Source organism: Pollachius pollachius, assembly GCF_949987615.1.
Source record: "Pollachius pollachius genome assembly, chromosome: 8".
Taxonomy (NCBI): domain Eukaryota; kingdom Metazoa; phylum Chordata; class Actinopteri; order Gadiformes; family Gadidae; genus Pollachius; species Pollachius pollachius.
In genome coordinates this window covers 11746908-11771908 of record NC_136941.1, presented here as the reverse complement: position 1 = coordinate 11771908, position 25001 = coordinate 11746908, and the positions used below count along the sequence as shown (strand labels likewise).

The window sequence follows — 25001 nt, the reverse complement described above, 5'->3', positions numbered from 1 at the left end:
GATGGGGAAGGTGAAAATATATAGACGTAGTGAAACTGAAATACGATTTTGGAGTTCCTGCGAGCATCACCTCATACAAGCTCTAAGTCAATCTTTGGCCCGGAGAGTGGAAGCCAGTGAATGCACACGCACAAATGCGTGCAACATGTTTTTACAATTTGTCGCTCACTATGTAATCAATATTTAGTTTTGGGGATCTCTGTGTTCATAAACTTAATGTTCTCTTGGGATTAGGTGTGTCTGTTCAGCGGCATGTAATGTTCCAGTAATCTTCATAAATAAACAGAAGCCAAAGATGATTTCTCACGCTTACTGTCGACTACAGAACAACGATCTTACATTACTTATCATTATTTATTTAGCTGACACTTTTCTCCAGACTTAAGCTAGGTGCACACACCGCTGTGCTGCTTGTGATTGACAGGCAGGTGGGCCATTGACAACGCACAAGCCCCATGCCTATTGGGCTGTGAAAACGCACCGACAGAGACTCCTTAAACTAGCTGATTTGTGTCGTGTCGACAAGGAGAGGTCAAAAAGAGAAGAGAATACAAATGGTTTACCGAGGTTATCAAAAGGGACAGACCGAGAAAAGCAGTGACGCCTTTAGTGTTGCTCTGGTTTCATGTAGAAGCACAGGGTGGAAGAAGAGTTCAGACCTACAGGAGGAAGAAATACAGAGGTGGGACCAGAGAGCAGTGCCGGTCCAGACACAGAGAGAGAGAGAGAGAGAGAGAGAGAGAAGAGAGAGAGAAGAGAGGGCAGGGTAGAAGGCCATGGATCGTAAGTGAGAGAGTCAGATTGATCAGAAAAAATAAAAACTGAACAAAAGGGAGGAGGCGAAAAACGTCAAGAGTAACGCTTGCAAAACATGCATGATAAAATAAAAGAAGACGAATAACAACACATGCTTAAAACTCAGCCCCATCCTAGGGAAGCCATATCTGAACAGCCATTCCTCATATGCGTTTCACGTTCTGTTTTGGATCTATAAATAATGCGTGCGTGCGTGTCCGCCCCCCGCCCCTGCGGCCACTCACTGTGATCGGGGACCAGACCCTGGCCCGGGCGCATCAGGAGGTGCACCCGGTGGCCCCCCGCCTGGATCAGCTCGATGGCCCTGGTGTGGGTGATGCCCTGGGTGGCCTCGCCGTTGATCTCCACGATCTGGTCCCCCACCTGCCAGAGAAACGCAGGGGTCAGATCTCATCCTGTAGAGACCACAAACTTACTTATTCTACGGCCTTCATGCTGTAGAGGACATACATGTCTTTGGTCAGTCAAAGCCCAAAAAAGAAAACAAAAATCACAATTCATGTTTTTTCAGAATAAGAGTCCCCCTAAACGCTGCCGGGTTTCCCCCCCCCCCCCCCCCCCCCCCCCAGCAGACGGGGGCGGCGGGCGGGACTCACGTGTATCCTCCCGTCGCGGAGGGCTGGCCCTTCCTCGGCCAGGCGCAGGATGAACAGGCCCATGTTGTACTCCTTCCCCCCCCGCAGGCTGAAGCCGAAGCCCCTCTGGCCGCGCTCCAGCTCCACCACGAAGCAGCCCTGTCGCGCGGACCACAGCACAACACTCTCTTAAGACATGAACCACAGCTGAGGCACCTCTGGTGTGGCCGGGGGGAGACGGATGGGGGCATTACAAGAGGATTAGGAGCTGCTTAGTGTGGCGTGGTGCGGATGAGGGGTCCGCACCACCCAAACCCACCCACCCACACACACACACACACACACACACACACAGACGTCCCACTGCGTATTTGCAGCAAGCGCTCACCTGCTTGGTGCCTGGAGTCTCTCGCGAGGGCAGGGTTTTGTACTCCCTCCTGTCCTCTCCATGGCCGTTCCTACAGGAACAAACACACCGCCCGTTGAGTTTGCTTTTAGTGAGTGGCTTTAACATCGGACAACTCGGTGCAAGCCCAGCATAAATTCACCAACGCAAAATCTGCGAAGGTTATCAAGGCGCCATAAACGGGTTTCACTCTAGGGGGAAGAACCCCCCCCTCTTTTAATTCATTATTTTTACTGAACCGGGAAGTGATGTTTACATGGCTTGTATTCCCTGGATATATCAGGTAAACAGAAATGACTGCACTGTCAAGAATGACCCCTCGCAGAGTACAATTACGATAAACAAATCGCATCAGAGGAGGCTTGAGTCTTCATTAACTCGACGACGACAACAACAGCGGCCAGGGCCCTGTTAGTTCCACAGTGTGGGGGGGCGGGCGGGCGCTGTTATTCCTTCATAAGGGTCGCTGCGCTGCTTTTTTACAGTTGGGTGGCCACATTTTACAGCTTGTTACCGGGCCGCCGTGGGAACAAGGCTGAGCTGCCACACATCCAGAAAGCCCCTCAGTGTTAGCAGAGGGGGGATGGCATTTTCCATGCCCGGGATGCCAGCGCGCTAACAAGGACGCCACTCCTACAGAGGGTTTCACCCCTGAGCTGACTATTAAAAACAAAACACAGGACAGACTTGAGATGTCGGAGAGGAGTGGCATTTGGAGGAGGAGCGGCATTTTGGATGAGGAATAAAATAGAAAGAAAATAGCAAAAAGGATGACGATGGGGAATTGTGGCTGTGGTCGTGGATTAAAAGTTTGGCACAGGTAATCTGGATTATAAACGGAGATCAAAAGGGAGAAGTGGGACTCTGCTAATCTCCCCCCCCCCCCCCCCCCCCCCCCGCATTCCCTGATGTTTGTTTGGATTATACTTTGATCTATACACTTTATACTACAAGTGTATGTCCACTATATGTGGATGTGTGTGTGTGCGTCGGTGGATGTGTGGACCTGTATGTGTGTGTGTATGTGCATGTGTGTGTGTGCATGGGTGGATGTGTGGACCTGTGTGTGTGTGTGTGTGTGTGTGTGTGTGTGTGTGAACCTGTTGTGTGTGTGGACCTGTTGTTGTGTGTGTGTATGTCTGGGTGTGTGTGTGTGTATGTCTGGGTGTGTGTGTGTGTGTGTGTGTGTGTGTGTGTGTGTGTGTGTGTGTGTGTGTGTGTGTGTGTGTGTGTGTGTGTGTGTGTGTGTGATGGTACGTGTGTGTGTGTGTGTGTGTGTGTGGAAGCGTGTGCATCCTCCGTACCTGTCGGTGTGGACGTTGGCCTGCGGGCCTATGACCCTGTGTTGTGCTGAAGGACTCTGCTTGGCTGAGCTGGCACCAGACGGGGGTCCACTGTCTGTAAAACATGAAAATACAACGTTACAAAACAAATATATAGAAAAGGTTCACAAAACCGCCGCTCTGTATTAAACTCTCTATTATGGTCGCTGTGATGCATTGATCGTGATCGTGAAGACAGTCCTCGCGATGATGATTATAGTCGTCGCTGTTGTTGTTGCTGTTGCTACTGTAGACGGGCAATTCATGAACCCTGCTCGCAAGAGGTGCATGACACCCCGTACGAACCGTGGGCGAGGGCCGGGATGAGGTCATCCCTACGACTATGAATTAGGTTTGACAGGGAAACACCTGAGCTGCTCCCCTAGGAGATACTGCCGGACACTCATGCCCGCCTCTGCATGACCAAGATGGGATCACATCGGTTCAGCTCATCTACACATCGGTGGCTGCCATAATCCCACCAATCTCGTGCCTTCGTCCCACCGATGTAGAATGGGTGAACAGCTCACCGGGTGGAGCGCGTACCATTAAGGCAAAGTCCCAATCGAAGCGACCCGGGTTGATTCCTGCCCGTGGTCCTTTGCGGCACGTCCTCCCCTCTATCCCCCAAACCTTCCTGTCTATCTCACTCTATCATAAAGCATAAAAAGGCAAAAATAAAACTTAAAAAAATAAATAAATGATAAGGTGAACGGCGTTCAGCGCGAGCAGGGCGGTTCCTCTCACCGTCCTCGGGCACCACGGTGAGGGTGACCGAGTTGCCCGCCTCCTTGATGAGCTGGACGATGTCGTTGTGGGACAGGTCCATGATGGAGCGCCCGTTGACGGCCGAGATGCGGTCGCCCACCTTCATCTGGCCTGTGCGGTCCGTGGGGCTGCCCTCGATGATGCGGCCGATCTTGTGGGGGATGACTGCGGGCAGAGAGAGAGAGGGGGGGGGGGGGGGGGGGGGGGGGGGGGAGAGATGAGTGAGGGAGGTGAGCTCCAGGGGGCTCTGGACGCCGCGAGCGCCGAGTCACTGCTAGGTTAATCGCGACTAATCAAATTCAAACCGAAGGCTGCGATAAAAATATATAGATAAATAAATAAAACAATTTGGGGTGATTTTTCACTGTTACTGACTGAAGAACAGTAAGATTCCGATTTTTATTTTACAATTCAATAGTTAAATAAAGATGTTATAATATTAATTCATTCGTCAATTCATCTCAACACATAGGCCTGGCCTGGGAAAGAGCAGTTTATATGTTGACTGCTTCCAATGTTGTGTGGTCATACTATAGAATGATTTATTGCTTGTTTAGTGAATGATACAGAACATAAGGAACTTAAAAAAAAAATAATTGCATACTAAATCGCAATATTGGTTGAAATAATCGCAATACGATTATTTCCCCACATCGTTCAGCCCTAGTCCCTACTGCCAGGGGGAGGACATTGCCACCGGGCGTATCCTGAACATGTCAGAGAACAAGAGGCATGCCAACTCAAACCGTAGCCTGGGGCCGATGATGGTGTATATGGTCGCTAGGCAACCCAAAGAAAACAAAATGTCCTAGCGAAGTGAACAGACCGTAATGGTTAAAGGCCATGTCATAATATCTTACAGCGGCTAACGAACAAAGAACATTTTGTGACTCGCGTGTAAGACAGACAGACAGACAGACAGACAGACAGACAGACAGACAGACAGACAGACAGACAGACAGGTGTGTGTGTGTGTGTGCGTCACACCTCCGGGGGGGGGCTTGTTCTTGGAGGTGAGGATGACGAAGCCGAAGCCCTCGTTGTCCTTGCGGTGCAGCGTGATGTCAAAGCACTCGGGCCGGGCGTGCTGCTGGACAGAGGCCGGCGGCGGCAGCGACCCCGCCTCCAGCACCCGCGGCACCCTGGGAGATCCGTTGACCAGGGCCAGCGCCGGCTGCGGGCCGCCCTCATCCGTGCCGACCACGTCTTGTGGATGAATGGGAACAACCAGAGGTTGACCTTTAGATCAGACATCAGTACTTCCTCAAGGGAACCACATAGTCCCTGATACACCGGCCCCAACACAACAACAAGGGTGTAATTATCAGCATTGGAACGTGAAGACTTATGTTAATTGTTAGTTTGAATCATCTAGCAAAACATGGACCAACATCTCCAACACAAAGAGCTCCCTCCCCAGCTGACTGTCATATCTGTACAACACCTTCTTTTTTTAAAACATATATCAACAAATGTTCTTGAAGATTAACTGTCCACATAAACAAATGTTCTGCAATGTTTCGCGGTGTAGCACACAAACATAATACGTCAAGGCCTCCCTGTCCCTCCACACACCTTCCCTAATCCTCAAATCCCAAACACAACAAACACGATCAGACTCCGCCAATGTGTTCATTTCACACGTTCAATTGAGGCGGTTTATGAAACAGGACCGGGCTTTTATCGGAGATGAAACACAGCGACAATGTGTTATTCATGAGGCGGGCGGAAGGACCTCAATCCATCATTGTTGTTGTGCTGCGGAGGCTACGTCTCGCGTGCATCACGGAGCACTAGCTCCTCATTTTAAACCCCGGCGTTGAATAACCAAATAGAACAAGCGTCGACCACGTGACGGATCCTTCATCTCGCCAAGGAGGTCTTGGCTGTGCGGTGGATCTATCACACTCAAAGGCGTGGAGAGGGTGTGTTCACATCGTCCGCGGAGTGCTTATTGGCAGCTGCTGTGAGGTTGATGTTGTTGAGCCTCGGCGCCACTGCTTGTTTTACCTCACAGGTACTTTGAGATGTAAATCCACCGTCTGATCTGATATGCACAGTGCCTCCTGCAAACCCTTCGAATCGACATCGGCAGAATAACAAACTAAACAGCAAACTAAACAGCACCATTTTACTCCCTTGCTGTCGCGTCCCGCTAAAAAAACGCCAGACATGAGGCCACTGCTCCCGCCGAGTTTTTTGATATAATTAACACTTCTCTGGTATAACACTGACTCCGAAATGATTGCAACAAGCAAAAATCTTTTAGTGTCGTATTTTGTGAATGCTCAGATTTGACCTCCATTGACTCATTCAACATCCAATTTCCCACATCAAAACAGATCTACTATGTCTACCACTCACAGCCTGTTGATTTGAGCATAAAAGCAGAAAGGAAAAGCTTTGGGTAGGAAAACAAAAACCTGTATCGGTAGCATAAACCTCAAAAGATTTGGACGGAATGTCCGTGATGACTTCCATTGGTGCACACACAACCCTTTTGAGGGTGTATATTGACCTTATTTGGAGTTTCAACATAGTGTGAGTTTTCAGTTTTGCCACAGCGGAAGCAATCCATATTGTACCCATTGAGTGTGAGATCTGAATGGCTCCTTCAAACTAGTCTAAAACGGCCAAATCCCATTCAAAATTAATTCTTTGGGGCGCCCCGGTGGCTCGCCGGGTACAGCGCGTACCAAATAGGCTCAGTCCCGAACGCAGCGACCCGGTTCAAATCCTGCGTGTGTTCATTTGCTGCATGTCCTCCCCTCTACCCCCCATACCTTCCTCTCTATCTCACTCTATAATAAGGCATGAAAATGCTAAAAATAAATCTTTCAAATGTAATCCTTTATCCACTCTTCTCTCTCACAGACAGACGGTCCCAGCGGTGGCTTGCACCACCAGACCCACCTGCGTGGGCCACCTTCCTGCGCACGGTGAGCAGCACCTGGCCGTTGCGCGCGGCGTTGGTCATCAGGTCCAGCACCTGCTTGTGGGACTTGCCCTTGACGGGCACGCCGTCGATGCAGAGCAGCTCGTCCCCCGCCCGCAGGCGCCCGTCCTTCTCCGCCGCGCCCAGGGGCACGATGGCCCCGATGTACACCTGGGGAGCACACACATGCACGCGCACACACACACACACACACACACAAAATGGGATGATACAGCAGCAGCAGCAGTTCTATTTGTCATGGGGATTCATTCGCTCAGCCGATGAATAGATTTATTGTAAATACACATCCTAACAATACCATCAGGTATTGAATAGACTGAAAATAGACTTTAGTGTCTTTGTTTTAATTTCATTATCCCCCGTCCATCAATACAATTCTGGAATCAGTTATTTTGTTAATGTTTATACTTTAGAAAAGGGAATTACTGCCATTTTAATTCACTCCATTTATTTTAAATACACGTCTTAACAATACCACCACGCGAAATGGACAGTATTACTCCGGTTCCCTTGGTATTTTTATGATACCCAGTGCATCCATTCAATTTAGAGATCAGTTTAAGATTTAGCTATCATTTTTTGTTTGTGCTGCAGTGTGTGTTCTTTGTGAGCCCTGAACGGTTTGGACCAGGCCATCTCTAGTATACGTGTGGCTTCTGGTTCCGGCAGTGCAGGAGTGATGGGGAACTCAGGCGGTGCTGGTGGAGGAGGAGGAGGCGGGACCCAACGTCTGGCTCTTGGCCAGGTCATTCTCATAAAAGAGATTTTAATCTCAATGAATTTCTACCTGGTTAAATAACGGATTGCTGGATCGATTGGGCTGATACTCACAGGCTGATCCGGCCCCTCGCCTCCCAGCACTCTGAAACCAAAGCCGGACTCTTGGTTCCTTTTGATGAACACGTCCAGGTCCTTAGTGTTGAGAGCTGGAGAGGGGGGGAGATAGAGAGAGATATGAGTGAGGGAATGAAATCCTAAAGCAGCATTAGTCTATTGATATGAAAGAAAATAAAAAGCTATTTTGCGTGTTACCGACAACATACAATGCACAATAAAAGCAATTCCTCCGATGTGGTCAGAAAGCGATCGGTGCATAAGTGCCTACTTGGTGTCCATAAGGGATTGAATGTGTATGCGGCTATGGGAGTTCTTGTCTTGCAAACCATTAACAACTACAAAAATGTCCTAATCTAAATCAGTTATCGTGATTAACAATCCCAACATCTTGTGTCCGACAGCGGCTGAGCCCCAGCAGGATGGAGACTGGGGGACTGGGGGTCTAGGGGACTGGGGGTCTAGGGGACTGGGGGTCTAGGGGACTGGGGACTGGGGGACTGGGGGACTGGGGGTCTAGGGGACTGGGGACTGGGGGACTGGGGGTCTAGGGGACTGGGGACTGGGGGACTGGGGGTCTAGGGGACTGGGGGTCTAGGGGACTGGGGACTGGGGGACTGGGGGACTGGGGGTCTAGGGGACTGGGGGTCTAGGGGACTGGGGGTCTAGGGGACTGGGGGTCCAGGGGACTGGGGGACTGGGGGTCTAGGGGACTGGGGGTCTAGGGGTCTAGGGGACTGGGGGACTGGGGGTCTGGGGGACTAGGGGACTGGGGGACTGGGGGTCTGGGGGACTGGGGGTCTAGGGGACTGGGGGACTGGGGGTCTGGGGGACTAGGGGACTGGGGGTCTGGGGGACTGGGGGTCTAGGGGACTGGGGGTCCAGGGGACTGGGGGACTGGGGGTCTAGGGGACTGGGGGTCTAGGGGACTGGGGCTCTAGGGGACCGGGGGTCCAGGGGACCGGGGGTCTAGGGGACTGGGGGTCTAGGGGTCTAGGGGTCCAGGGGACCGGGGGTCCAGGGGACCGGGGCTCTAGGGGCCTACTCACGCTGGCTCTCCAGCATGGCCCGGGACCTCAGGTAGAGCTCCGAGGCGTCCGGCTTGGGCGAGGCGGAGCGCAGCAGGGTGCCGGAGGAGGAGTACGGCAGGGGCTGGGGGGGCAGCTCTGCAGGACTCAGGGTCTCTGTGCTGGCCGTCCTGTCCTGTCCCTCCATCGGCCTCTGCTGTCCCCCGGACGGGGCTCCGGGCTGGGGTAGGGGCTGCACCGAGGGGTGGGGCGCCGCCTGGACGACGGGATGCTGAGTCATGGCCTGGGACACGGAGGGAGAGAGAGACGTGCGCTGTGAGCCAACGGGGGGGCGGGGGGCTGCCGTTCAGACTGTGTAACGCACGAGCGCTGGGGGTGCACTCGACTGCCGACGCTCCATCAACGTCCTGCGCCTACTCCATTCGCCTTGGCTAAGGTTCTACCCACGATACACTATGACTGAACAAAACTAAAGCAAACATAATCAGTCAGGTCAGCGTGAGGGGAAGACAGAACTGTTGGAAATAATGTATGTACTCTTTGATAATCCATTCAACAATTGACATTAGCGGGTCATAAATGTAAAAACAAGTTGAATCTCCTAGATCTAGACCTTGATGCGATCGAAGACAGGGAACACTAGTTGGATAAGGGTTGGCCTTCTGATATAGATATTGTAATATTGTAAGATATCGTGTGTACATGCAACACTATCAATCACATTAACTGGCCGATTCTCCACACAATACAGGTCGGCTCCGGAATGTCTTTGAGCTGTGATAAGTTAATATCTACTATACAGATGTGAGATCGTAGGCACCGACTGGCACTTACTGGTTTCAGGGATTTGACAGGAGATGTATGACCTGCGTGGAGAAAGAGGGAGAAGGAGAGGGAGGGTTTATTTAGCGCATCAGAAAGTAACTTAGTAGTGACAGCACATTGATCAACCTCACCAGACCTTGGTAAAGAGAGACGTAACACTGAGTGAGTGGTCTCGTTCGGAAAAAGTCTCTTTATTTTATCGGTGAGAGTGGGTAAGGGATAAGAGTTATGAGTGTTATCCCTCAGGTTTGTTCATGCTAATGTTTTAAAGACATACATATTATATTGTATTAAAGGTTATATTACACAATACATATTATACAAATACATGTATATTGTCTGATGTACCAGTATGTAGTGGTGCATGGGTACAAAGGAGCCATTGAGCGTTGTAAAACCACATTCCGTCTCTCTTGAATGCTAACAAAGTTACCTTTCAGATTTTTAATCGTGTCCTACCAGCCTAGAGCTCAGGGCTTAGAGCGAGAGAGAGAGCGAGAGAGAGAGAGAGAGAGAGAGAGAGAGAGCGGGAGAGAGAGCGCGAGAGAGAGAGAGAGTGAGAGAGAGCGCGAGAGAGAGAGAGTGAGAGAGAGAGAGAGCGAGAGAGAGAGAGAAGCGTTGTGCAAAAGACAAAAGTACTGGGTGCCACTCCCGTCGCGGGTGTCAACCCAGGGTGAGAGATGGTTATGAGACGTTGACTGACAGCCTCTAATTGCACCGCTCCGAGGCAGGTCATTAGACTCAATGGGAGCCTGAGCCAAATCCTTTTGTGCTCAGATAATAAACTGCGCTTCACGTCTCTCCGCTGTCATCCAGAGAAGCGTTTCTGTCCCCAGGCTGGACGTCTGAGCCCGCTCCAGAAATGACTGGAGGCAGACTCGCGGGGATGCAGTCTTTATAGACACTTTTTAAGTGCTGTGATTCCCTTCCAGTACACACACACACCTTCACACATTGAATTACGCACCTATTTCTTAAGGGGACAGGCTGGAATTTTTGTCTGCCCCTCAGACAAAGAATTCACCTTCACACATTATATTATGTATCTCGGTACGGTGAATAGATACACACGTATTCAAATGCCCACACATACACAACCACCCACACACACTCACACACACACACACACACACACACACACACACACACACACACACACACACACACAGTTAGTAGCGCCAGCAGCAAGAGCACACCTTGCATCAAACCCCTGGTGCCTGGCACTTGTGACGGAGGTGCAACCGGGGATGTACCAAATCTAGGCTACTGCAGTGCACTGCAGCGCAGAGGTGAGAAGTGGAACAAGCTCCTCAAAATCACCGACAACCTTCTCTTTGAAGCGTGAGCCGAAGGAGAGAGGGGTGATTATCCGCCCTGCGAAATGTCTGCCATGTCAGGAGCGGGGGGGGAGATGCACAACGCTAATGTTTTTTATTTTTTTCACTTTGCTTTCTTCTTGGAGTTATTTCTTTCTTTCTATTTCTATATAATTTTTTTTCCTTTCTATTGTTAATGTGTCAACACATATGTTTGTGAATTAACTTTTCATAATTGTATTATTGTTTAATACATTCTTTAACCATTGTTGGCCCTGGGAATTACTTGTTATACCATGCGTGACACATGGGACTGCCTTTATTTTGTGTAAATGACCCGACCTAATAAACACATTTCTAAAGAAAGACAAGAAAACAGATGCTCTACCGTTACCACTCTGTCTTTCTGTTCTTTTTTGTTTGGTTCCGTGTTTCTGAGCGCAGGTGTATCTCCCATGACTCCCAGACAGCCCCCTCCTGCCAGCTTGACTCTCGTCATGGTAACCAGGGCAACCTCCATGTAAGGGAGGAAGATCTAAAGCAAGAAGCGGAGAGCAGTTGGAGGAGTGGATCGGAGCACGAAATTTAACTCTTAACTTTATTAAAGACGGGGGGCTGCTCCGTGTGGCATTAGTTAGCTTCCAGCATGACTACAGGCGTCTCCCTCCCTCATGGCGGGGCCATAAAATACCCTTCGGTTATTTATCATGAAGTTTATGGCATTACAAGCTGTAGTCAATGCTGGGCCCATTATAACCGTGTAAGTATAACTGTATTGAGTTCCCCCCTCTGGGTCGTCTGTTAATCACGGTCTGGTCTCAGCGACACTTTCACTGTGTTCTCTTTCTCTCTGTGCTCAGTGTGAGTTCCTGCTTTGTTTGCGACAAGCCACAATGTGGAAAGTACACAGATAATATTGGAAGAATGAATCAAAACATGTTTTAAGGGGTCAGGCTGTGACACTCCACCAACAGCAGGGGGCATAATATCATGTTGCTACAGACTTTGTTTGTTCACTTTGGCTCTTAGCAACAGGTACCTACCCAGACATTTCAAACAAGCCACCTTTTGCACCCCTCACAATCCCCCCGGATGGAGCAATCCCTCATCCACGTTCATGCTCATGGATACCTCCCATTTTAAAGCTTTTCCGATCGTGTAATATCAAAGGTTTAGCTTAGCGGGTACAGCTTAGCTCAGGAGGAGGTAGAGCGGGTTGGCTGGTAACCGGACGGTGTCTAGTTCGATCCCTGGCTCCTCCTAGCTGAGTGTCGAGGTTTCCCTGAGAAAGAAACCCAACCCTGATTACTCCTGCCGAGCTGGCTGTCGCTTTGCATGGTTGACTCCACCGTCGCTGTGTGAATACGTGCATTAACCGTTAATAAGTCGCTTTGTGTAAAAACGTCTGCTAACTGCCATAAATTTAAATGTAAATTTACAACGTGGGTGCCTGGGAGCCCTTCTGAGACTCGTGTGATCCAGGGCTGCACCTCTCACAGTGACCCGGACGCGGCCGTCACCACAGCGGTCGCTCCCCCACTCACAGTGACGGGACGCGGCCGTCACCACAGCGGTCGCTCCCCCACTCACAGTGACGGGACGCGGCCGTCACCACAGCGGTCGCTCCCCCACTCACAGTGACCCGGACGCGGCCGTCACCACAGCGGTCGCTCCCCGACTCACAGTGACCCGGACGCGGCCGTCACCACAGCGGTCGCTCCCCCACTCACAGTGACGGGACCCGGCCGTGAGCACTCACCTCCCCTCAGCACCAGCACGCTGACCTCGCTGCCCACCGCCAGCTCCTTCAGGATGTCCACCACCTGGGCGTGGCTCAGCGTCTGCACGTTCTGCCGGTTGATCTCCTTGATGACGTCGCCCTTCAGAAGGCCGCGGCACCACTGGGCGTCCAGGATCATCTTCACCTTCTGGCCCAGGGGGCAGTCGGCGATGGCGAAGCCGAACCCGCCGGGCCCCTTCACCAGCGGCACGCCGATCAGCTCGGGCTGCAGCAGGGTGGGGTCCGGGCCCTCCGGGGCCGCCTGGGGGGTGTGCGGGTGGTGGTGGTGGTGGTGCCCTTGCGGGTGATGGCCTTGCTGTTGTTGTGGATGATGCTGCTGCTGGTGGTGGTGGTGGTGGTGGTGGTGGTGGTGGTGGTGGCGCCCGCCGTTGGCCACGGAGGCGCCCTGCCTGGGGAGGGTGGCGCCCCCGTCGGGGACGTCGTGGTGGGGGTCCGGCCGGGCGGTGGGGGAGGGGGTCTGGGAGGGGGCCTCGGCCGAGGCGGAGGCGTCGCTGCCGCTGCCGGTGTCGGCGGGCAGCGGGTAGCCGCGGCACAGCACCAGGTCCACGTACTGGTTGATGGGGATGCACTGGAACATCTGCACCACGTCGGCGTGGGTCTTGCCCAGCACGCACAGGCCGTTGATGTCCACGATCACGTCGCCTGGGGGTCAAAGGGCAAGGGGTTAGTAGGGGTTATGTCGAGCATCGCCATCATTATGCTGGGGAAGAACATCGTGCCAGCATGGACGACGGTGAACAAAATAATGTTACAACGGATTTTAGGACAGATCTGACGAGAAAGGACAACAGGTTCTTGATACAGAAAATGTTAACATTTCTTTTTACCTTTTTAAACGGTAACTTAGTTTTGCCCTTTTGTGACTTTTTCTAAATATTTGTGTTACTAAAATAATACAAATAAAAAAAGAACAGGGCAGAACAATAATACAAAGGTCAACAAATGAAGATAGGATCGATAATTATTGATGCGGAAATGCTGCACTATTTAAATAAGCTTCTTAAAACCACAAGGCTGGTTTAGATTCCCTATTCACCACACCGACAAAAATCCTGGTAAACTGTTATTGTATTCAGTAAGGTTTTGAGAGACGAAACATTGAAAGTGGCAGATTGGCTGGTGGGTTGAACAGCAGGGAGAGTCATCTGTTGAGATATCATTGCTAATTTCTGCCTAAGAAAAGTTGTTTTGTGTGCGGTCGAATATCCATCTATTATTACATTTGGTTTTTGCTCGGGTTGATGCTTTTATTGCTTACAAATTGGTGCCACTAAGTGTCCATTTATCCCTGTAGTCATAAATCCAACAAAGAGCAACATGGAGATGTTACTACCTGAAGGCTTGCTAATATGAAAATGAAAAGAGTTGTGTTTACATTTTAAGGGAAATTGCACTCTGTTTCTTTGTTGCACTCTGTCGCTCTCATCACATTACCCCAATCACAGATCAGGTGATCATAGAGTAACGATGCTGCCAACGTGTGTACCCTGCTAGCATCGCAATCCGTGTTTCAGCGACAAGATAAACAATAAATAGCTATGAATCAGATAAGGCAGTCTCATAACTCATAACCCCTATGGACCAGACCGCAAGCCTTGAGGCAAGTGAATTATATTTTACATGGCTCTCTATAAATGGGAGTCCTGCCCGTGGCCAGGAGCGGGGGTGACAGATGTTACACCAGTGGGCGTGGGGGGTCAGTGCTCTGCAGTGCAGCACTTTAGTGATTGAACAACTTGACAGCCACAGCAGTGCCTCTGCATGCTTCCTCTCAGTCCAGGCCAAGGCATGCAACAGTGTGTGTGTCAACATGCACATCTAACTGACTGCATGCTTGTACATCTCTTTTTCCCCCCAAACTAAGGTAGTTTCTCCTCATTTCGGATTCACCCCCAAAAGAGGTCTTAGTAGGTCTATCCAGGCCTGTTTGACTCGGCGACGCGTTGCTTCATAATAACCAGCCCGGCCATGCGTTAGTCCGCTGTCAATAGGCAACACTTAGACCCAGGGTCCACACACACACTATAGATCACATGCATGCACTTACACACACACACATACATAAACAAACACAAACACACACGTTGAATAAACACACACAAATTAACATACGCACATAAGAGTGTGAATGCACACACAAATACACAAAAAAACGACTAACCCACATGCGTAGACATGTACACGCAAACACCCACACGCACACTCATGCACCCACACCCCCTGACACACACATACACACACACACACACACACACACACACACACAGACACACACACACACACAGACACACACACACACAATAGATCAACGGTTGTATGTTTACCAGAGGCAATCTTGTTGTCGTGGGCGGCGGGGCCGTCCGCCAGCACGTTCTTGACCTGGAGGAACTCGTCGGGGCGGTCCCCCCCGATGATGGTGAAGCCGAAGCCCAGGGGGCTCTTCCTCAGCGCGGTGCGCAGGACGTTCCCCTGCAGCTGGGCCGGGTCCCGGGTGAACACCCGCCCGGCCAGCGCCCGGCCCGCCTCCTCTGGAACGGTAAGGGGATTGCATTTATATAGCGCCTTTTTATAACCAGTGGCCACCCAAAGCGCTTTACAATATCGCCTCACATTCACCCATTCATAGACAGCGACGGCGGCGTCAGACATGCAAGGCGACAGCCAGCTCGTCGGGAGCAGTGTAGGGTTAGGTGCCTTGCTCAGGGACACCTCGACACTCTAGGGAGGAGGAGCTGGGGTTCGAACTAGCAACCTTGCGGTTACCAGCCAACCCGCTCTACCTCCTGAACTACATGCCGCCCTATAATATATATATATATATATATCTGGTGGGAGCAGCATCCCAGGGGAGAAGGAAGAGAGAGAGAAATCATTAGGCCTCCTAAATAGCACCGGCTTGATTGCGACGCAGCACATTTGCGCCGTTTGCCTTTTAATGCATAGCAAATGTCGAGTCAGATTAGGAGAAATAAATTGTAATGGCAGTTTTAGAGATGTTTGTTGAGGATGAGTTTAAACAAAGATGTCAACAACTGCAAGCTAAGAGGAGTAGGATATCTTTATTTAATTTTTATTTTATTTCAGGAGGGGAGTGTGTGTGTTGTGCATCGTGTGACATGCACACTTGAATGTTAACACTCTTTGTTCAGTCCAAACTGTGTCAGCCATCTGTCGTCGCCCTGACAACATTATCACGGAGACAGGATGTCAGCCTCAGCTTCTAGTTACCCCAATGCTTCTTTGAATAACATGCATGGAGCCTTGTTTCAGTGTGTCACACACACGCACACACACACACATACAGCCCTGACATATTGACCAAAGCCCAAGACGGGGTGTTTTCTTTCTCTGGCTGCAGTGAGCGCAGCTGAGATGGTCAAACATTTCCCCACACGCACCTCCATACACAGCTATTGGTGAACATTAAGATGTGGGTGAGGACATCAGTATCTGGTGCCTGTTACCATTTGGTATCTGTACAATGCTATTGCATCCCACCATGCATTTTTAAAGATGAGCTTGTTTGAAGCAAGGTATTGCGATAATTGTGAGGGAATATCCGCGTTTGAATCTCCCCATCATGCGGTTGATGATGTGGAGATGCTAGGAGACTCATGGCGTCATCAAAGGAAAAGCCCTCACGGTGGCGGTGGCTGTATCGTATTCTGATGAAATCGCGTGTTTCAAAACAGCCGATGGAAACGCTCTGATGTCGTAAGTGTATTGAAGCCTATACACGCATACAAATGCTTCCAGAGAATTGTGTTCTGTCCCTCTGTCTCTATTTTGATCTCTGTCCCTATTTACTGTCCATCAGCTCACTTCAATTATTTCTTTCCCATTAGAGATACAATAACTGCACTGCAGATGGTAGAATAATTTTTACCAAATTGTTCACATGATGGTGAGAAAAACTAAGAGATACAAGCTGTAGAGAGAGCAAGGGAGAGACAGAGAGAGAGACAGGGAGAGAGAGAGCGAGAAAAAAAGACAGAGAGAGAGGGAGAGAGAGAGCAAGGGAGACAGAGGGAGAGACGGAGAGTGACAGAGGTAGAGAGCGAGGGAGACAGAGAGGGAGAGACAGAGAGGAAGACAGAGAGAGAGGGAGAGAGAATGACAGAGGGAGAGAGCAAGGGAGACAGAGAGGGAGAGAGAGAGAGGGAGAGACAGAATGCCAGAGAGCGAGAGAGCAAGGGAGAGGGAGAGAGCGAGACAGAGGGAGAGGCAGTGAGAGAGAGACCGAGAGAGAAATGGAGAGAGAGAGAAATGCAGTTAGCCTTGACAGAATGAGGGACAACTCCATTCCCGCTTCACTCGTCCGTGTTTGTGGCGCTTGCGTCCGAATGCAGCCTGTTGCCTGCTGCTGTGGCTGCATGGAGGTCTTCCACAGACACTTCCCACACTGATACATGAGAGGACATCAATCTCATTAGTGAAGCTAGAGGCAGACACTCCCCCTCCCCACCTCAGTCCTAACCTCTCCCTCCACCCCACTTCCACCCAAGGGCCCTTTCTTATTCTGTCTCTCATTCTCTCTCCCTCCCTCTCCCTCCGATTTGCATAATTGCGACGAAATTGGCTGATGGATTTCAACCATCAGGGAGAAGGAGCGGGTCAGTGTGATTAACATGACATTTCCATGTTTCATCTGTCATCAGTATTGGAGGGCTGTTTACCACCACCTCTAGGCCAACGGAGGCTGACCGCCTATCTCGTCCAGGAGGGGTATGATGCTCATCAGTCAGTGATAACAGACACACAGCCTTGACGGCTTGACCACCACAATCTCACTGTGACCAAGGGAGAGGGAGGGAGAGAGAGGCAGAGAGGCAGACAGAGAGAGGTAGACAGAGAGGGGGAGAAAGAGAGGGAGAGGGAGAGGGAGAGAGACAGAGCGAGAGCCCGAGAGATAGAGAGCAAGAGACAGAGAGAGAGAGAGCGAGCGAGAGAGAGAGAGAAAGACAAGATGAAATCGCTCCAGCTCGCATGGTTCTTGAAGCCCTGGGCCCAGAAAAGCTTCCCAGTCCAATTCCTTGGGGGCAGTGGGATTATAAGACATGCATAATTACATACGTGGTGTAATTACTAGGCCCGGTCAGAGACCGGTCAGAGTCTGGTCGTGCGCTGGTCACCACGGGGGGGGGGGGTCTGAGCCCACACCTCATCCCCCTCCCGCTCCTCCCCAGTCATTCATTCCTCCTCATTACGGAGGCATTGAGGTGCAGACCAGCCCTTCTCAGGGGTGCGGGAGGGTGTGTGTGTGTGTGTGTGTGTGTGTGTGTGTGTGTGTGTGTGTGTGTGGGGGGGGCTGAATTCACATCATAATTGGTGCCGGAGTGGCACACTGCACGCAAGGTGCTAGGAGCGGCAGTGTCTATGCCGGTTCCTCGGGGTGTCTGGGATATAGTTTGAATGTTAATAATGCTTGTCTGTGTGTGTGTGTGTGTGTGTGTGTGTGTGTGTGTGTGTGTGTGAGTGTGTAAGTATGTGTGTGTATGTCTGACTGTGTGTGTGTGTGACACACACGGGCGGTCACTGACTCGCTAACCTTATTAGCACCGAGCGGGTCTCCCTTAGTACTGATGCTTCCTCGGAGAGAGGGGAGCAGCTCATCTCTGGACCGGGCGCGGTCAGAGGCCCACAGAAATAGAAATGTAATTTAGACATCTGAGGACGAAGAAGCACCCGCCAATTTAGAAGCCTAGTCATCGCTCGTTACTTCATTTTTTCCCCCCCGCTCCCTTTGCCAGTCTATTCCTCTCTCCACTTTCCTTTCTGTTCGGCTGCGTCTGTTGTAGAGATATCTTTTTCTTTCTCCCAGTGAACGGGCGTGCAGGGTGGGGGGTGGGAGCCCTCCACCTTGCATATCTCCTTGTCTAAATGACTCCCCACACCCCCAAGTGATGCGCCCTGCTGCATAATTCAAATCCTCCACCGCCGCTCGAAGTACTGGAGGTACAGCTACTACTCTGCATCACTTCATCAGCAGCGTGTCAACCGCTAAAAACATCTGAACGGTTTCCTTTCGGATGTTTTTTGGACGATGAGAGTTTATCTTTAAGCTATTCTGTCTTTATTCCTCCTAATGGCATAAACAAAAACTTGAACTTTGGAAGCGGCTAACATTATTCTAGTCGACCGCCAGGCTATATCTCAAACCAGTTATGTGGGTGTTGAATATTGAAATGGGTTCGCTTTAGTAAACTACTAAATTAGAATGTGTATCTTGATGTCGTTGAATTGTTTTAAGATTTCGGTACGTAGATATGGGGTTAGAAAGGACACAGCCATTGGAATTCTCTGTTTGTCATTGGGCCAGGTGATAGACAAAGTCAAACAGATAAACTGTTTCATTGCCTGTTCTAAATTAGCCTCTTTCAATTAGCAGAATGGTGCTATGACTTCCATCGTGGCCTACAACAACATTAAAACAATTCCCTTCGGGCATTGTCTGTACATCATTAACCAACTAAAAACATACTCCATACAAACATATTCTCCTAAAAACACTTCAGAATGAGGCAGAGAAAGTTATAAAACCTTGACCTTACATATCCTAAACTCCTCCAGAAAATAACCGACATAACTCAACCGCTGGGGATGTTCTGGGAAGTGGTGGAGAAAAAATACCATCAAAGGAATACACTGACCTTCTCGTTTTCACAAAGCGTTTACGTACTGCAGGTTTGTTTCAGATCGTACAGCAAGAGTCAACTATGCCCCCAACCCCCACAATTAACATTCAGGATTATTCAGAGTACGGTGAACATCAGATACAATGCTATGGCAGGCGGGGGTCCCCTGCTGTTACCGCTCTGAGCTGCCGGTGCTGCCAGGCTCAAACGCTGAATCAAACCGCGTGCAAAGCCTCCGAATGTGAGCAAGGAGAGATTTTACAAATGGCATTGGATATCAGGACTTAACCAAAACCACTTCAAATGAAGCTAATCTGACCGCAGAAGACAGACCATTCTGAGCAGAACACATGATGTGCAGGAATGCAGGACACAGCTTTCCATTGAAGGCTGTAGAATCAAACGTGAACCACCTCGGGAAGGAATCTTTTCATGCATTCGTGCACACATGCGCGCACAAGCTGCCACACACACGCGCTGCCACACACACGCACTGCCACACACAGATGCTGCCACACACACACGCTGCCACAAACACACACACATTCACCGATAACAGGGAATGAAAGCCAGTTAACCCATCAAAAGCCTATACAATCATCCCACCCATGATTGAGGGAACTTGAGACCGTACAACAGACGTACAGACTGACTCACAATGTCCGTCCCAATGCTATCTAATAATTTATATGTTTATAATTTAACATTGGTTTTTAAGCTAGTTATAATAACGTTTCTGAAATAGCAAGGGATTCGCAATCAGTGACTCGGCAGGCGCTGACTCACCGGGGGGCGTGGCCGGTGTCAGCTGACTGGAAGGGGGCGTGTCCACGGTCACCTTCTTCTTCGCCTCCAGAACCGGATTCTCAAACTGGGTCTTTTGGTTGATGTGGCTGCGACAGAGGGAGGGAGGGACAGACGGAAATAACCAGTTAAAAGATGCGTCTATTAAAGGTCCCTAAATCGCTATGGAGGAAAGACAAGGGGGCTGGGCGGTGCAGCGTGTTAGTGTCGGTGGGTGTTGTCAGTGGATGTTGCCAGCAGGTGTTTATACACAGTCTCTTTTCTAAAGAACACGTACCGACTATGTTCAAATCAACACGATGTATCTCTCACCAAAACAGAAAAGAAATCAGCACACAGAAAAAGCAAAACATGGCGTTAGCCAGCATTCTCTTCCTAATTCTAATGTTTTTGAATAGGTGTCAAAGGTTGTAGCAGTTAAAAAAAAAAAAATATATATATATATCCAACAAAAATCGAAACAAGCTCCAGGTCTACAGAAAGGCGGTTCTGTCAGCTGTGATTCTCGTCTCTGCCACTCATGCAAACCTCCCGATGGCCTGTGGAGACCTGCGTTGTTAAGACTTCAGCTGAGCAGGGAAGATACTGCGGATAGACAAGCTGGTAAAACACTGTACACAGCCGTGCTAATGCCACGATCTGAACAGAGTGTTACCCAGGACACATGCTAGGAAATCGCCTAATAATCACGATACAGTCAAACATTAGAGAGAATAGACCTCATTATACCAAAGAAGGAATGGATATAGGAACGGAGGTCATGTTTCGCAAGACCTATTTCCCAGTTTTCCAATAATTTCATCTATGGAATTTGAATGGGTTCAAATGGTAAGTGAAACCCAAAATTTAATTTCCTTTTGAAAACCCTAGTCTTGGGTCTCACCCGAACAGAACTGCTGTTGCTAAACATACATTTTATTTTTCAGTAACTTTACTCTAAATTTACTTCAACAATGTGGCTATTTACGGGTAAAAAACGATTTCTAGAGTGGTCGTTTTCTATTGGCTGGCACCCTGGCTCAAGCAAGGGGGAGTGAGTTTTGACAGAATGTGGCCACGCCCCTTGCACCTGCTCCTATGATTCACAATGTATCCGTTTTTTTGAAAACTTTCCAAACTTTTCTTTTCCATTTTTTGAAATTCCAGGGCGGATGTTTTGCTAAAACGGGCAAAGTTATTGCAAGCATATAAGAGAGAGATGTAACTCCCTATAGCCGTGGAAGATAGTTTTTTCCATGGCAGTTTGCTCCTCTACTCGGAGGGCATATCTGCCTGTGGCGGGGTCTTGGGACCCATGTTTATAAATGTACCCATGATGTGCGGTGAGTCATCACACTGGAGACGCTTATGCTAAGTGTGAGTGTGTGTGTGTGTGTGTGTGTGTGTGTACGTGCGTGCGTGCGCATGCACGTGTGTTCCGACTTTCTGTCTCTGACTTTCAGTCTTTGTAGTTTATTACTTATCGGCATGACTCAAAAGCCCCTGGAGCGCTTCGCTTCCTCTCTAAATAACCTCTCCATCTCTCCCCCTCCTCCCGTCACCCCTACCTCCCAGCCTCCAGCCCCCCGGTTTGGGGAAGGAATGACGCATGGTGCTGCATGGTCCACGTAATTTCCTCCCATTCAGAAACAATTACAACAAGAAAATTGGCGCGACGAAAAAAACAGAAGCGGTACAATTTGTATGACCTCTTTTGCAATAAACGGTCTGATCACACACACACACACACACACACCTCAACCCCCCTCCCAGGGGCCCTTTCTCATTCATTCTCTCTGGAGCACTCCCTCTCGCTGTGATGGTACTCAAATGAGACACTGCGCCGTTGTTCCTGCTCTTGATTAGATTGGAATAACTTCCCTCTCTTTCCACTCCTTGGCTCTCAAAATAACTCAGTGCAGTCAGACACTCAGTGCATCAAGCCTCACTGAACCTCTCTCTCTCTCTCTCTCTCTCTCTCTCTCTCTCTCTCTCTCTCTCTCTCACTCTCACTCTCACTCTCATGCAATTTTCTGAACCAGGGGGTTAAAACAAGGTCAAAGCCGTTTGAATTCTGTTTCATTTTCTTCACCCTACATCCTTGACAAACAGGCCATTTCCAAGATGCACAGTGAAAGGGACACTAAGTGTGTGCATTTCACGACACTAACGGGAAACCAGAGGGATGAAACGTCAACACACGCACTCCGATTAGCCCGAACCGTCTGCGCCGGTCTACAACTGGGTCGTCAAAACTAATGGCTCGGAGCGGGGCTTCATATCGGCGGACACTTTAATGAAGCATTAAAAAAAAAAAGGGGGTGTTTCACAACCCTACTCTGCACGGTGATTTCCCCCCCCTGGCAACAGCCCGAACTGACAAGACACCCCCCACCACCACCACCACCAGCAGAAGCAACTCAAGTGCACCACCCATTACCAGCGGGCCCGGGGTGTCCCGACGCATCACCTCTGTGACCGTGTCCATCCATTATGCTAATCAGCGTTTCAAATATGACACTGATTGAGTAGCACTGGCGTAAGCGTGGCAGCCCTGCTGGACCGTTGAATTAAGCCATCGCACCCACGACTTACCGGGGAAAGACTATAAGAGTAAGATAACGGAGGAAAACGAAACCCAGACCCCTAAAACAACGTCATTTAGATGGAGAGTGACATGTTGGCCTAAATACTAGTCTTATGGATTGTTCCTGGTCCAAGTGTCGTCTTAAATGGAAATGTAGTAATTAGTATTTCAATTACTTAGAATACTATGCGATGAGATCTGATTTGCACATGGGAGCGCAACAGAGTTGTAATATATAAAAATACAATTTTTATATTTAATGTTGGACAGTGGGCAGGCGTGATTGGTTTCCCTTTGAAGGGATGATTAGGAAGGGGTCATTTAGTGTGCGATGGTGACCATTATGTTGATGAGGATTAACTCTGCTGCTGTATGTCCCACGTATGGGACAGCCGCCACCGGGAGGCGGTGAGAGAGCAAAGTAGTACTCACTCCACGTAGTAGCTGCCATACTGGGGGTCTTCAATCTTCTCCCAGCCATAGGGCAGATCTGAGGGGAGGGAGAGAGAGGGAGAGAGAGAGAGTTTACTGAACAAACGCGATAGCAATGTGTGCTGAAAGGGATCACGCTGGCAAATGCCAGTGGCCAGCGTGGAATCATGGGAGTCGTAGTTGTAGAGCTTCTCAGAGATACCACCCTTCCCTCCATGGGGTTGGGGGGGTAGGGGTTTGATGAGAAAGGTGTGCTTGTGTATGTGTGTGGATTGCATAAGCGTACTGTAGAAAGAGCGCCCCATGAAGAACTGAGTGTATTTCCATGATACTATCCAGAGGGGGTTGTAGGCCTGCCCTTTAACAGAGACATCCCACTGATGAGCTCCCTGCAGGGGTTCAGTAACTGGCTGCTAGTGGTTATAGAGGGAGGGGGGTTACCCAGGATCCCAGGTAGTGGGCTGGTTTAACTGGATGCATGCATGTGGTCGTGTGTGGTGTGTGGATGACATGGTGCTACCCACCTACAACTGGCTGATGGGCTGCCACCCTCTCCCCTCCATCGTCGCCTTTCTCAGGGGGCTTTGCCTTCTTGGCCAGCCTTGGGTCCAGCCACGTGGTGGTCTTGCTGTTGTGGCTGTGACACAGAAAGACAGAAAGAAAGAAAGAGGGAGAGAGGGAGGGAGAGGGAGAGAGATTCAGTGAAGCATGATTCAGTGAGTGAGAGACAGCGATCTGAAAACACTGAACCATAAATGAGTGACTTTGCAGCAGTGTCTCTTGCACTGTGAACATCAATTGCAAACTTTGCCCAGAGGCTGTTGGCCGATTCCAAGCACCCAGTAAAAAACTGTTTCCCTTTCATTCGTTAAATATGATGAAATTAAATAGGGAGCTCCTCCCGCTGTGATTTGAGATTAGGCTGTGTAGATGAAAGGGAATGAAGGAGAAAAGAAACATGGAGATCATAGATATCAGCAACAAGGAGCAAAGGGTGGAAGAACCCACTATCAGAAACGTAAACAAGAGAAGAGCAGTGAAGAGGAGGGTACGTTGGGTGAGTGGAAGGTGAACGAGGAGTGTGATGGAGCCAGAGAGCTCCAATAAGTCAGAGGGTTCTTCAGCTGGAAGAATGGCCTGTTGATGGGGTAGGGAGGAGCAGGTGATGCTGGGCAAATGCTGTCTGTGTGTCACACCAAAAGTAAACAACAGAGGCCCGTTATGCCGGTAAATGGGCCACAAAACAAACCCAAACATCAACGTCACATCAAATAAAACGCCGAAGTGAATCCAGGACATGAAATAGCTGGTTGGAGACAGTGGTAAAAAGAAACGTCATTCGTCTCAAAAACACTTTTGTTCCAAACAATGTTGCCCAGCACAAAGCAGTCTCTTGGGACTAGATTTGTAGAGGTGACCATGAAGGAATTTGGTTTAAAAGCGAGTGGGAACAATACAGAGTTTGACAATGTCAAACCGACCACAAACATTTGTGAAGACGAGAGGTGAAAAGGCGGTGGGGCTGCAACGCAAACAGGCGAAAATAAGCGTTTGTTCACACCACAGAGGACAGGCCAAGGTTGGCGCGGCTTCATCCTCGCCCCACCACAAAAGGCTCCGGCGAGGCTCAATGTGTATCGTGTTTAGCAAGATAATAAGTCCAACAAATCAGTCTCACGGCAGACTAGCTCCAAACTGCGGGAAAACTGGTAATTTCACTTTTCCTGTGCTCCATATTTGTCGAGAAGAATTATGTCGCTGGAGGCGGGGATCTGTGAGCGTGTAATTAGCTAACAGCAAACCCAAACTTGGCCAGCCATACTTTGCTCTTCCTGGTGGGGAAGACAGGCTTAAAACAAGGAACAGAAAGTAATAAGCCTGGAGGGACTACTCACTCGATGAAGTAGACCATGCCGG

At 49.8% G+C, this 25001-nt stretch overlaps 1 protein-coding gene across 1 annotated transcript in view; it reads right to left on the bottom strand.

Annotated features, from left to right (window-relative positions):
- The window catches only part of magi3a (membrane associated guanylate kinase, WW and PDZ domain containing 3a), a 97071-nt gene that overhangs the window by 3694 nt on the left and 68376 nt on the right, over window positions 1–25001 (bottom strand). The window contains exons 5-20 of the mRNA XM_079742353.1: window positions 24980–25001; window positions 23609–23721; window positions 23085–23142; window positions 20069–20175; window positions 14972–15175; window positions 12606–13289; window positions 9540–9571; window positions 8727–8988; window positions 7675–7769; window positions 6801–6993; window positions 4875–5093; window positions 3867–4052; window positions 3102–3195; window positions 1780–1849; window positions 1413–1550; window positions 1041–1179 (exon numbers count right to left, since the gene is read on the bottom strand). Coding sequence (XP_079598479.1) covers window positions 1041–1179; window positions 1413–1550; window positions 1780–1849; window positions 3102–3195; window positions 3867–4052; window positions 4875–5093; window positions 6801–6993; window positions 7675–7769; window positions 8727–8988; window positions 9540–9571; window positions 12606–13289; window positions 14972–15175; window positions 20069–20175; window positions 23085–23142; window positions 23609–23721; window positions 24980–25001 — 2616 coding nt within the window. The remainder of the gene's footprint in view (window positions 1–1040; window positions 1180–1412; window positions 1551–1779; window positions 1850–3101; window positions 3196–3866; window positions 4053–4874; window positions 5094–6800; window positions 6994–7674; window positions 7770–8726; window positions 8989–9539; window positions 9572–12605; window positions 13290–14971; window positions 15176–20068; window positions 20176–23084; window positions 23143–23608; window positions 23722–24979) is intronic.